Source organism: Lolium rigidum, chromosome 4 (assembly GCF_022539505.1).
Source record: "Lolium rigidum isolate FL_2022 chromosome 4, APGP_CSIRO_Lrig_0.1, whole genome shotgun sequence".
In the NCBI taxonomy this organism is placed as follows: Eukaryota; Viridiplantae; Streptophyta; class Magnoliopsida; order Poales; family Poaceae; genus Lolium; species Lolium rigidum.
In genome coordinates this window covers 66,541,523-66,554,071 of record NC_061511.1, presented here as the reverse complement: position 1 = coordinate 66,554,071, position 12,549 = coordinate 66,541,523, and the positions used below count along the sequence as shown (strand labels likewise).

At 47.0% G+C, this 12,549-nt stretch overlaps 2 protein-coding genes across 2 annotated transcripts in view; both read right to left on the bottom strand.

Moving 5' to 3' along the window:
- The window catches only part of LOC124647193, a 9,067-nt gene extending 2,636 nt beyond the window's left edge, over positions 1-6,431 (bottom strand). The window contains exon 1 of the mRNA XM_047187164.1: positions 6,170-6,431. Coding sequence (XP_047043120.1) covers positions 6,170-6,431 — 262 coding nt within the window. The remainder of the gene's footprint in view (positions 1-6,169) is intronic.
- A 4,543-nt stretch (positions 6,432-10,974) lies between these two features.
- Positions 10,975-12,457, bottom strand: LOC124647192 (peroxidase A2-like). The gene is made up of 3 exons (XM_047187163.1): positions 12,020-12,457; positions 11,650-11,815; positions 10,975-11,503 (listed from the first exon to the last, which is right to left on the bottom strand). Exons 1-3 carry the CDS (start codon positions 12,455-12,457, stop codon positions 11,076-11,078), a joined length of 1,032 nt encoding a protein of 343 aa, XP_047043119.1. The 3' UTR covers positions 10,975-11,075.
- Positions 12,458-12,549: the final 92 nt, after the last annotated feature.

Here is a 12,549-nt window from a genome sequence, read left to right as displayed (position 1 = left end):
TCCTTAGCGGACGATTTTGAGACGTTGTCTATCAGAACTTTTCTTGTAGTGATTAGAAGTGAGGCCCACAAAAAGTTCTTATATTTCTTCTGATGCATCTTCTCATAGCCGTCAACCTAGACCATTGCTTTCATCAAATAGTAAATATCTCAAGGTTGTACTTTATAAGAGACATGGTATTGCTGCTTTAAGATCTGTAGCTGATATGTTGACAAAGAGTACACAAGATTCAATCAAGGCGATTGCCAAATGTCAACGTGTTATTGATGATGCTAATAGAAGTCCTCAATGATTCTATGTAATTTTTTTGTTTGGGCACATTAATTGCCTTGTAATTTTCCTACCTGTTTTATTTGTGTATGTAATTGTGTGTATCATTGATATCAGATTTTAGGCTCATGAAATGTAATGCAAGTTGACTAGTCAAACAAGTAGGGCACTACAACAGATTGGGCCGGCCCACTTACAGTAGTGTGGGACCCACTTTCATTTTGGGCCGGCCCACTTCTTTAGTAGGCCGGCTCGGTTACACGATAGTGGGATCCACATGCTTATTGGGCCGGCCCACTATCTTGTTGGGCCAGCCTATTTGCTATACGGTGGTCTCACATGGTAAATGGGCCGGCCCTTTAACAGGAAGGTGGGACCCACCTGTGTTTTTGGCCCGGCCCACTATCTTGTTGGGCCGGCCCACTTGCTATATGGTGGACCCCACATACTAAATGGGCCGGTCTTTTAACTGGAAAGTGGGACCCATCTGTGTTTTTGGCCCGGCCCACTATCTTGTTGGGCCGGCCCACTTGCTATATGGTGGACCCCACATACTAAATGGGCCGGCCTTTTAACAGGAAGGTGGGACCCACCTGTGCTTTTGGCCCGGCCACTATCTTGTTGGGCCGGCCCACTTGCTATATGGTGGACCCCACACACCAAATGGGCCGGCCCTTTAACAGGAAAGTGGGACCCACCTGTGTTTTTGGCCCGGCCCACTATCTTGTTGGGCCGGCCCACTTGCTATATGGTGGACCCCACATACTAAATGGGCCGACCCTTTAACCGGAAAGTGGGACCCACTCGTGTTTTTGGCCCGGCCCACTTGCTATATGGTGGACCCCACACACTAAATGGGCCGGCCCTTTAACGGAAAGTGGGACCCGCTCGTGTTTTGGCCCGGCCCACTTGCTTCTTGGGCCGGCCCGATTGCTCGTAAGGTGGACCCCACATGTTAAATGGGCCGGCCCATTTAAGTTTTGACCAGATCAACCTTAGAGGTTAGGCCCGGCCCACGTAACTAATGGACCAGCCCGGCTATATAGTTGACCGCTCAAACTATGTCAGCTCGCCCGGCCCGCTTAAGACGTGGCGAGCCTCGTGTGGGCCTACCATCTACCACGGGGTTTCGGCCGGTTAACGCCGTTAAATGCCGCCTAACGGCGTACGCCACGTGTCGGCTTGCATGACGTCGGCGATCAACGGGCTCCCGGAAACACTTGGGCAACGGTCCGATTTTCCGTGGCGGAAGGGCGCCCAAGCGCGACGGACCGAAAAATCGTCGTAGGACTTTGCCTGACGCAGTTTCCACAACAGAACCCATATCGTCGGGTTAGGCCCATAGGCGACGAAAAATACCCCTTAGCGGACGATTTTGAGACGTTGTCTATCAGAACTTTTCTTGTAGTGTTAGTGAGTTGATCGATTTGAGTTTGAACCATATGAAAATGTTTAACAAGCATCTTAACATCATTGGAGATTCTCTCCACAATACCATGCAATTCACTAATAGCTCGAGAATTTTCTATTAAATGATTCTCTACTCTCATATTAAAATTATCTTGCTTAACAATATAATTATCAAACTCATCTAAGCATTGTGCAGGAGGTTTTGAATACGGAATATCTTCCCTAGTAAAGCGTTGAAGAGACTGTACCTCAATCATGGATGAAGGGGAAGTTATCTTACATAAATCTTCTATGGGAGGTAAATTCTTCACATCTTCGGATTTAATACCTTTCTCCTTAAGAGACTTCTTGGCTTCCCTCATATCTTCATCATTTAATTTAATCATACCCCTCTTCTTCAATATTGGTGTCGGAGTTGGTTCAGGTGTAGTCCAATCATCATGATTCCGGCCTATTCTAGCCAATAATTCTTCAGCGTCGTCTGGAGTTCTTTTCCTGAAAACACAACCAGCACAACTATCCAGGTATGCCCTAGACTCAATGGTTAGTCCACTATAGAATATATCAAGTAAATCATGCTTTTCCAAATCATGTCCAGGCCGAGCTCTGATAAGAGAGCAAAATCTCGCCCAAGCTTCAGGCAATTTCTCTCCATCTTTCTGGTCAAAATTATAAATTCTCTGCAAAGCAATATGTTGGGCACTAGCGGGAAAGTATTTCCGAAAGAAAACATCAAGAAAACCACTTGGACTATCAATAGAACCAGGAGGCAAACTATTATACCAAGTTTTAGCATCATCCTTTAATGAGAAAGGGAAAAAATTAGCAACGAAATAAGTACGCTTCTTGATATCATCAAAAAACAAGCTACTCAAAGTTGAAAGCTCATTCATGTGTTCTACAACACTTTCTTTTTCAGTACCACAAAAAGGTGTTTTCTCAACAATAGATATATGAGATAAATCAAGAGAAAAATCATAATTCTTATCCTTTTTGTTTATAGGAGATGTGGCAAATTTAGGATCAGGAGACAGTTTATATCTAACATCATGTTGTGCAAGAAGCTTTTTAATATTACCTGTACCAGTAGTAGCATTGCATTTATCAATGAAATCATCATCAAGTTCTACATAATCTTCATCAAGACCATCACTAGAGTATTCAACAGACTCAGGTGAATTAACAGGTGTAACAGCATTTTCATTAGGAGTTTCAGTATTTCAATTTGTCTAGACCTAGCAATCGTAGCATCTAGAAAAGATTCTAAGAACCATCATTATCAAGCACAGTAGAAGCATCATCAAAATTATAAGAGCAATTTTCAGATTCAGCAGAAGTACCAGCATTTGAAGCTTGTGGTGGTGAAACAAGTTTACTTATCACAGATGGTGAATCAAGAGCAGCAGAGGTACTCAGAGTTGTACCTTTTCTTGTAGTGGATGGTAATATGGCGACTTTAGTATCGCGAGGTTTACCCATGATGGAGAATTTGCAGCGAACAATATCAATCCAAGTGAACTTGCAAATAAAGCTATGCTCCCGGCAACGGCGCCGAGAAAATAGTCTTGATGACCCACAAGTATAGGGGATCGCAATGAGTCTTCGAGGGAAGTAAAACCCAATTTATTGATTCGACACAAGGGGAGCCAAAGAATATTTGTAAGCCTTAACGAATGAGTTGTCAATTCAACTGCACCTGGAAACGAGACTTGCTCGCAAGAGTTTATCGATAGTAACAATTTTATAGCGATAGCGGTAGTGAAATATAAGCAGCTGAGTAACAAAGACAGCAGTAGTGATTATAGTAAACAACGAGATTAAAATACTCGTAGGCACAGGGATGGATGAACGGGCGTTGCATGGATGAGAGAAACTCATGTAACAATCAAGATAGGGCATTTGCAGATAGTAATAAAACGGTATCCAAGTACTAATCAATCAATAGGCATGTTTTCCATATTTAGTCGTACGTGCTCGCAATGAGAAACTTGCACAACATCTTTTGTCCTACCAGCCGGGTGGCAGCCGGGCCTCTAGGGAATCTATCGGAAATTAAGGTACTCCTTTTAATAGAGCACCGGAGCAAAGCATTAACACTCTGTGAACACATGTGATCCTCATATCACCGCCTTCCCCTCCGGTTGTCCCAATTTCGTCACTTTGGGGCCTCGGGTTCCGGACGAGCAACATGTGTATACAACTTGCAGGTAAGATCATAAAACAATGAATATCATCATGAAACAATAACATGTTCAGATCTGAGATCATGGCACTCGGGCCCTAGTGACAAGCATTAAGCATAACAAGTTGCAACAATATCATAAAAGTACCAATTACGGATACTAGGCACTATGCCCTAACAATCTTATGCTATTACATGACCAATCTCATCCAATCCCTACCATCCCTCACACATGGATGGGGGAAACATGGCTGGTCGATGAAGAGGCGTCGGTGGTGATGATGATGATGATCTCCTCCAATTCCCCGTCCCGGCGAGGTGCCAGAACGGAGTTTCTGGTCCCGAGACGGAGTTTCGCGATGGCGGCGGTGTTCTGGATGTCTTCTGGTGATTTCGTCTAACCCCCGTGCATTTTTAGGTCGAAACCTTTAAGTAGTCCAGAGGGGGGCGTCGTTGGCTGGCCGAGGCGGCCACACCATAAGGCGGCGTGCCCCCCTCCTAGGCCGCGCTGGCCTATGGCCTGGAGGCCATGGGCCTCCCCCTGGCCTGCCCTTCTGGCTCCGTGATTCTTCTGGGAAAATAGGCCCTTCGACATTAATTCCGGGGATTTTCCTCAAAGTTGAGTTTCTGCACAAAAATGAGATACCAGAGCAATTCTGCTGAAAACAGCGTTAGTCCGTGTTAGTTGTATCCAAAATACACAAATTAGAGGCAAAACAATAGCAAAAGTGTTCGGGAAAGTAGATACGTTTTGGACGTATCACACATCCATAACCTTACAACTTTCTATCACTGTCCCAGATTCAATGGAGGCATGAACCCACTATCGAGCATAAATACTCCCTCTTGGAGTTACAAGTATCAACTTGGCCAGAGCCTCTACTAGCAACGGATGGCATGCAAGAACATAAACAACACATATATGATAGATCAATTAATCAACTTGACATAGTATTCCATATTCATCGGATCCCAACAAACGCAACATGTAGCATTACAAATAGACGATCTTGATCATGATAGGCAGCTCACAAGATCTAAACATGATAGCACAAGAGGAGAAGACAACCATCTAGCTACTGCTATGGACCCATAGTCCAAGGATGAACTACTCACGCATCAATCCGGAGGAGAGCATGATGATGTAGAGTCCTCCGGTGATGATTCCCCTCTCCGGCAGGGTGCCGGAGGCGATCTCCTGAATCCCCCGAGATGGGATTGGCGGCGGCAGCATCTCTGGAACTTTTCTCGTATCGTGGCTCTCGGTACTAGGGTTTTCGCGACGGAGAGAATATATAGGCGAAGGGGCAGAGTCGGGGGACGCTCGAGGGGCCCACCCCATAGGGCGGCGCGGCCAGGGGTGGGGCCGCGCCCCCCTAGGGTGTGGCTGCCTCGTCGCCCCTCTTCGTCTCCTCTTCGGGCTTCTGGAAGGCTCCGTGCAAAATAAGACCGTGGGCTTTTGTTTCGACCAATTCCGAGAATATTTCATGTGTAGGATTTCTGAAACCAAAAACAGTAGAAAACAGGAACTAGCACTTCGGCATCTTGTTAATAGGTTAGTGCCGGAAAATGCATAAAACTGATATAAAGTGTATATAAAACATGTGAGTATTGTCATAAAACTAGCATGGAACATAACAAATTATAGATACGTTTGAGATGTATCACCATTTGTGGTTCTTTTTAAGCTTGCTATAGAAATGCATCAGCGCGAACAACTTATGACCTTCCGAGTGCCTCCGGTACACATCCATGGCCTTGTCAAACTAACCAAAGAAAACACAATCGATCGTCGAACAAAATGTAGGCGCTACAGATTATGTAAGAAAGAGTCATACCACGCCGCTGACGTCGATGCCGTTGTCGCCTCTTTTCTCGATCTCGCTATAGAACCCAAGAACATGTTCACCGACGCCTGGATGATGTCCCATCGTGTCGAGATTGCCTTTTGGCTCCTCTTCATTGTCACTTTGTTGTAGTCGCTGTTGATCAGCTTTGCTCATCGAACTCGGCCTTGATCCTCGCCCAATACTTCCCGTACTTTTGGTTTGCGCTGGTGATGGAGTCATGGCTCACCGTCGACCACGACTCGCATAGACATTGATCCTCTAGAACCGTCCACTTGGGGCCTCATTTGCCCGACGCCTTCTTCTTCTTCCTCACGCCGGCCGCGTCAACCTCCACGAGATCATCGGCATCCTCACCGGCACCCTCATCATCCTCTTCGTCGCCGCCCTCTTTCCTCGTCCTCATCATCCTACACACCCTCCCCCTCCTCCTCCTCATCCTCCTCCTCCTCCTCAGCACCGGCACCGTTGAAATCGAGCGGGTCCCTACGGCCAGTGAACAGGGCGTCGTCCGCACTGGGTCCTGGTTCGCGCTGGGGCGCTTGCTCGTACGTCGCGGAGTAGGAGACGGCATTGGGGTTGAAGCCGCCATGCGGCAGGGTATCCTGGTAGTGCCACGAGAAGTTTAGCGTCATGCCCCCGGGAGTGGCGGAGGGGCCGTCGTTGTAGAACTCGGATGTCGACGGAGAGACCACTCCCGTAATGTACACCGGCGCCGACATACTCCATGGGCTCGCATTGGTGGCAGCGATGATGGGATTCGTAGCATAGAAAACAAAAAATTCCTACCGCGAGAACGCAATCCAAGCCAAGATGCAATCTAGAAGACGGTAGCAACGAGGGGATGAACGAGACTAACCCTTGAAGATTTCCAAAGCCTACAAGAGGAGGCTCTCGTTGCCTGCGGTAGACGATCACTTGCCGCTTTCAAAAGCGCGTAGAAGATCTTGACGGTGCCATAATCGGGCAGCACCTCCGTACTCTGTCACACGTTCGGTGTTGATGAAGACGACGTCCTTCTCCCCGTTCCAGCGGGCAGCAGAAGTAGTAGATCCTCCTAGGAATCCCGGCAGCACGACGGCGTGGTGGCGGTGGTGGTGGAGAACTCCGGCAGGGCTTCGCCTAAGCGTATGCGGGAGAAGTGGTGGAGGAGGAGAGGCTAGGGTTTGGGGAGAGGGGGTGGCTTGGGCACCGGCCATGGGCAGCCCTAGGTGGTGCGGCCAAGAGTGGCTGCCCCCTCCCTCTTCTCCTCATTATATAGGTGGAAATCCCCAAGAGTTGTAGTCCAAGTCTTCGAATAAGACCCCAACAACAAAACCTCCCATAGGTGGGAAACCTACTCAAGGAGGGAGTCCTACCCAAGGTGGGACTCCCACCTTTCCTTTGGGTGGGGTGGCCGGCCACCTATGGTGGAGTCCACTCGGGACTCCACCCTTTAGGGTTTGGCTGGCCATGCAAGGTGGAGTCCCTCCGGGACTCTACTTTCCATGGTGATTTCTTCTGGACTTTTCTAGAACTTTCTAGAACCTGCCATAAATGCACAGGATCATTTCCAAACTTGGAATATGACTTCCTATATATGAATCCTATTCTCCGGACCATTCCGGACCTCCTCGTGATGTCCTGGATCCCATCCGAGACTCCGAACAAAACTTCGAACTCCATTCCTTATTCCATATCTACTTAAACGACATCAAACCTTAAGTGTGTCACCCTATGGTTCGCGAACTATGTAGACATGGTTGAGACCTCTCTCCGACCAATAACCAATAGCGGGATCTGGAGATCCATAATGGCTCCCACATATTCAACGATGACTTAGTGATCGAATGAACCATTTACATACGATACCAATTCCCTTTGTCACGCGATATTTTACTTGTCCGAGGTTTGATCATCGGTATCTCTATACCTTGTTCAACCTCGTCTCCTGACAAGTACTCTTTACTCGTACCGTGGTATGTGGTCTCTTATGAACCATTCATATGCTTGCAAACTATTTAGACGACATTCCACCGAGAGGGCCCAGAGTATATCTATCCGTCATCGGGATGGACAAATCCCACTTGTTGATCCATATGCCTCAACTCATACTTTCCGGATACTTAATCCCACCTTTATGACCACCCATTTACGCAGTGGCGTTTGATGTAATCAAAGTACCTTTCCGGTATAAGTGATTTACATGATCTCATGGTCGAAAGGACTAGGTAACTATGTATCGAAAAGCTTATAGCAAATAACTTAATGACGTGATCTTATGCTACGCTTAATTGGGTGTGTCCATTACATCATTCACATAATGACATAACCTTGTTATTAATAACATCCAATGTTCATGATCATGAAACTATGATCATCTATTAATCAACAAGCTAGTTATACAAGAGGCTTACTAGGGACTCCTTGTTGTTCACATAACACACATGTATCAATGTTTCGGTTAATACAATTATAGCATGGTATGTAAACATTATCATAAACACAAAGATATATTATAATAACCATTTTATTATTGCCTCTTGGGCATATCTCCAACAAGCGCTACACCCGGCCAACGCGTGCTGGTGCGCGCGCGCCGCCAATGCCTTCTTCTCCAGCTGCGCCGCCCTCCGTCCCTTCCGCTCCGCCGTTGACATCTTCCGGCGCAGACAGTCTTGATGCCACTGATCTTCGGTCCAGCCTTCCGACTTCTTCTTTGGAGCCGGCGCCTTCCGCGGCTTCGCGAAGGGTGCCTTCGCCCCTTTCATCTCATTGCCCGACGGCTTCTTGGCCATTTTTTGGGGACTGTTGGCGGCGCCATGGATGGGGAGAGGGTAGCGGTGGCGGGAGGAACAAAGTAGCAATGGCGGGAGGGAGAAATGAATCGGTGGGATAGGAGGTCAAATGTGTTGGGAGGGCAGAAATGTGCGGCGGGAGTGGCGCGATGTGGCGGGAGATGAACGATTTGGTGGGAGAGGGGGACTAATTTTTCATGTGCCGCTGACGCGTCGGGCCCGCATCTCCTCGCCTCGCTTTTCGTTGTGTCCGGCTTGCCCGGAGCGTCCCCTGTGTAGCGGGGACGGGCTCGGGACGCCGGACACCGTATTGGGCCGCACCGGACAAAAAGAGGCTTTGGGGGATGCGGCTGGGAACTTTTTTTGTCCGGCGCGCCCCAAATCCCTTTGGGAGACGGTTTGGGGGACGCGGCTGGAGATGCTCTAAGCTTGGGGAGGTTGAGGAGTGCATTTTTAAGCATATTTACCTTATGTTTTTGCATATGTAGTGATAAGACTTTGGTATTTTACGGCACTTGCGCGCACCTTTTATGTTTGCTTCCACATGAGCCCAAATTATGAAGGTATTGATGAATATATCATTTGGAGCTGTCATATTGGACATAAATATTATAATTTGAAGTGATAAAAGTCATCTAAATGGTTTTCCACGCACCTGGGTGAAGAGTCACCGCGAGAGGCAACTCCAGAAGGTTTAAGAACTGTCGGTAATGGTAGGGTCAGCCCGTACCCCGCGCCTGTACCATGTGGCACTACCTCCGCCTCATTAAATAGTTTCTCCACGCGATAACGAATTAGAGATGTGACATTCAGATACACCACAACTCGCAGAAACCTCATCTTCAAAAGGGATCAAGATGGGGGACTTGCAGAAGGGCATCATCCTCGCTTCTACAGGGATCATTGGAGCCAAGGCATCATCCCCCATCATCGACCGCTGCATCTCCATCACAATCACCATTCCCATCTCGTTTACTCCCACCTTGTTGTAATTTCAATTGCTATTATGGATTTGCAATTGTTTTCATCCATAGACTAGTATTCATTCCATATGCCTATGATGATGTTGTTGATTGCTTCCATGAGTTAGTATTTTACGTTCTTGTTGGGGAGATGGAGAAATCATGGCAATATTATGATATGAAATAAAGATGATTTATAACTTCAGTTCATGATTATTTGTTGGTTTTCTCTATATATATTATATGAAGTTGACCATGTAATATCTACCTTCGGGACTAGAGAGGGAATTACCTTTGGACATGTGTTAGTATGCACGGTTCTAAGAGACATAACGTGTCGGCATGCTATTCATATGGTCAAGGGGCATAAGGAGAGAATCACTAAGCTCATATCAATATCTATGGGAAAACCTTAATTGTGAGGGATCGGAGTGGCTTGCCTACAATCATTGCAGGGGTTATTCAGGATGAAATATCAAATAGCTTGTCTATGATCATCTTTTTATGGAACTCTCCTAACACATGTTATGAAGAGAGCCATAGATTTATTCTAATCATAATTAATGCCAATGCTAGAGGTGGGTCATACATTTTCCTATAACATTTCTCCTTACTGAAGTTCATAACTATTTAAATCGTGATTGTCTTTCTGTTTCTTTTTTACTTTCCAGTATTACTTTAAACACAAAACAACTTTCTTTAAAACACTCTTACTTGAAATCAAGGGCAGGTTACAAGTATGCTTTAATAGATAGTGAAGAGGGGCATACAGACCTTAACCAAATAGCTGTTTATGGTTCGATACTCTTACTTTTGAAACTAGCTATAATTTATATGTGCACTTGCACTCATCAACCTCATCGAACCACCAACCACACAGCCAAGATATATAAGATCAGGATAAGACTTGTTGTACAAGACAAGGTCTCCACATACTCTCAAGACCTACACCTATATGAAGAATAGGGACACGATGAAAGATGGACTAGACTATCAACGGTGATAGCAATACACACTAGATAGCCAAAACCCTGGATTTCCCATCTTGCTGAGTTCCTTGTTAAAACTTGTTGAGATCCTTCCTTGTAATCTTGTACTTTATCAATAAAGTCTAGAGGAGTACAAGTGCTAATGCACACTTTTAATCCTTTAAAAGTGTGGTTGCGGAAGATGCCAAAAAAAATGTTCTTTCACGACTAGAAAAATCTATCATTTCTAATTTTTCTTACATACGCATTTTATGTCCTTTAGGGCAAGATGGAAGACAAATGATCCATCGATAATATGACAGGTCAGAAGAGGGAGGATCTAATGGCGATGTGGTCTCTGTCAACGGTGCATTGTAACTAGTGTCACCAATGTTTTTGTTTGTGTTGTTAAAGCACTGGGCGAAACTTGGACCCAAGCTTTGGATGATGATGATGCATATAAAATTAAGAAAACATGGAAACAAAATTCAATTTTTATTGTACATCCGAGAACAAGAAGCATGTACGAAAGGTTACATTGGTTTGAGATATATGACAATTGTTGAACTGGACAGTAAGAGAAAAGTTTATTCTTACATCCATGATTACATATGTCGAGGGCACATGCAACACTTGTACATGTCCACGTGGTCTTCTCCCTAACTGTCATTGACAAATGCACACTGGGTTCGGACTTCTCCCAGGGATGGATCCGTCACCGGCCTAATGTTCCCCATCTTGATCATAGACTGTGTGAAGCTCCTAAAGAAGGCATCTTGGCTGCTGGCAAACCTATCGACGATCGGCGCCGTTGTTGTCGATGCGCCTGGGTCTGACTTGAGCTCTTGGTCAGATTGAAGGAAGCCACGGTTCACTTCGAGGTTCGTGTAGTAGTTATTGTCAAAGGTGTCGGGTGTCGTTGGATCAAGGTCATTTAGCGATGATCCATCACCGTTCCTTGGGCATCTCTGTGATAGGAACGCCCGGTAGGCGGGGTTTAGGGTCGGGTCAGGCTGGTTCGTCCCGCTGAAATTATACAGACGGGCCGTGACGAACTGGCATTGCACACGGCCGAAAGTGTGGGCACCTATACATTTGAAACAAAAACAGATTAAGTTATTCTCTCTTTGATCAGTCCATCGGTTTATACTAGCAATAAAACCTTGGTTTCTGGTGAAATTATTATATTTTTCTTATATAAGGCAGATGGTTATCTGCGGGCGAGTTTAGTACCTGAGAGGGCGACAAGGTCAGTAGTATCGTCAAGTGTGGCATTCCGGAACTTGGCTCGCAGGACCGGCAGGCCGTCGAAGGGGCCTGGCAGATTCTCGGCGTCGGCTTTGCTGGAGGTGAGGCCGTCCAGCCTCCCCAGCAACACGCTCCACCCGGGTCCTCCAGACTGCATCCATAGTACTCTTATCATCAACCAGCTTTTTGCATAGTTTCATGCATGTGATATGTCATGTGTCCTTTTCTTGTCCATGCACCGACACACGAGACACGAGCCACACGGCTCGTCGTATCACGCACTAGGAAAGCAATCATACACCCCTAATACATTGAGTTTGATCACTGTTTGTAACAAGCCAAGGAATGTGCGTACCAGCTCGACGGAGATCTCGGCGGCGATGGCAAGGATGTCGGCGCAGGAGACAACGCCGGGGCAGGCGTCCTCGAGGGCGGCTTTGGCGGCGTCAACGACGGGGAAGCCCCGCGCCGAACCATTGTTGGGGCGCGCGTCCTTCTCGGACTCGAACCCGTCGAAGGTGTCCAACAGCACCGAGCCGTCGCAGCCCTGCACGAAGCAGTCGTGGAAATGGAGGCGAATGAGGCTGGCGAAGATGCGCGGGTCCGACTGGTGCGCCTCCTCCAGCACTCCCTGCACGATCGAGATCGCGTCCGGGCAAGTGTCGTCGTAGTAGCCCACGCACAGCTCCGCCGCCGTCATACTCCCGCCGCCGTGGAGGACAAGGCAGACGGCCGCCAGCAGCGCCGCCTTGACGCCTAGCTGGGAGACCCGAGAAGAGGAAGAAGAAGCCATGCTGTTGATGGGTTGACGAGTACTGGGAGCAAAGCAGAACTTAATTTATAGGCAGAGTGCGCCTGCCGGTAGCACCAGGTGCTAGTGCTGCT

Bases quoted from the DNA above. Each gene is read 5' to 3' on its own strand.
- LOC124647192 (XM_047187163.1), bottom strand. From the start codon at position 12,457: ATGGCTTCTTCTTCCTCTTCTCGGGTCTCCCAGCTAGGCGTCAAGGCG. The intron at 11,816-12,019 runs GTACGCACATTC...CTATGGATGCAG, and splicing joins CCGAGATCTCCGTCGAGCTG to TCTGGAGGACCCGGGTGGAG. The intron at 11,504-11,649 runs GTACTAAACTCG...TCAAATGTATAG, and splicing joins TGACCTTGTCGCCCTCTCAG to GTGCCCACACTTTCGGCCGT.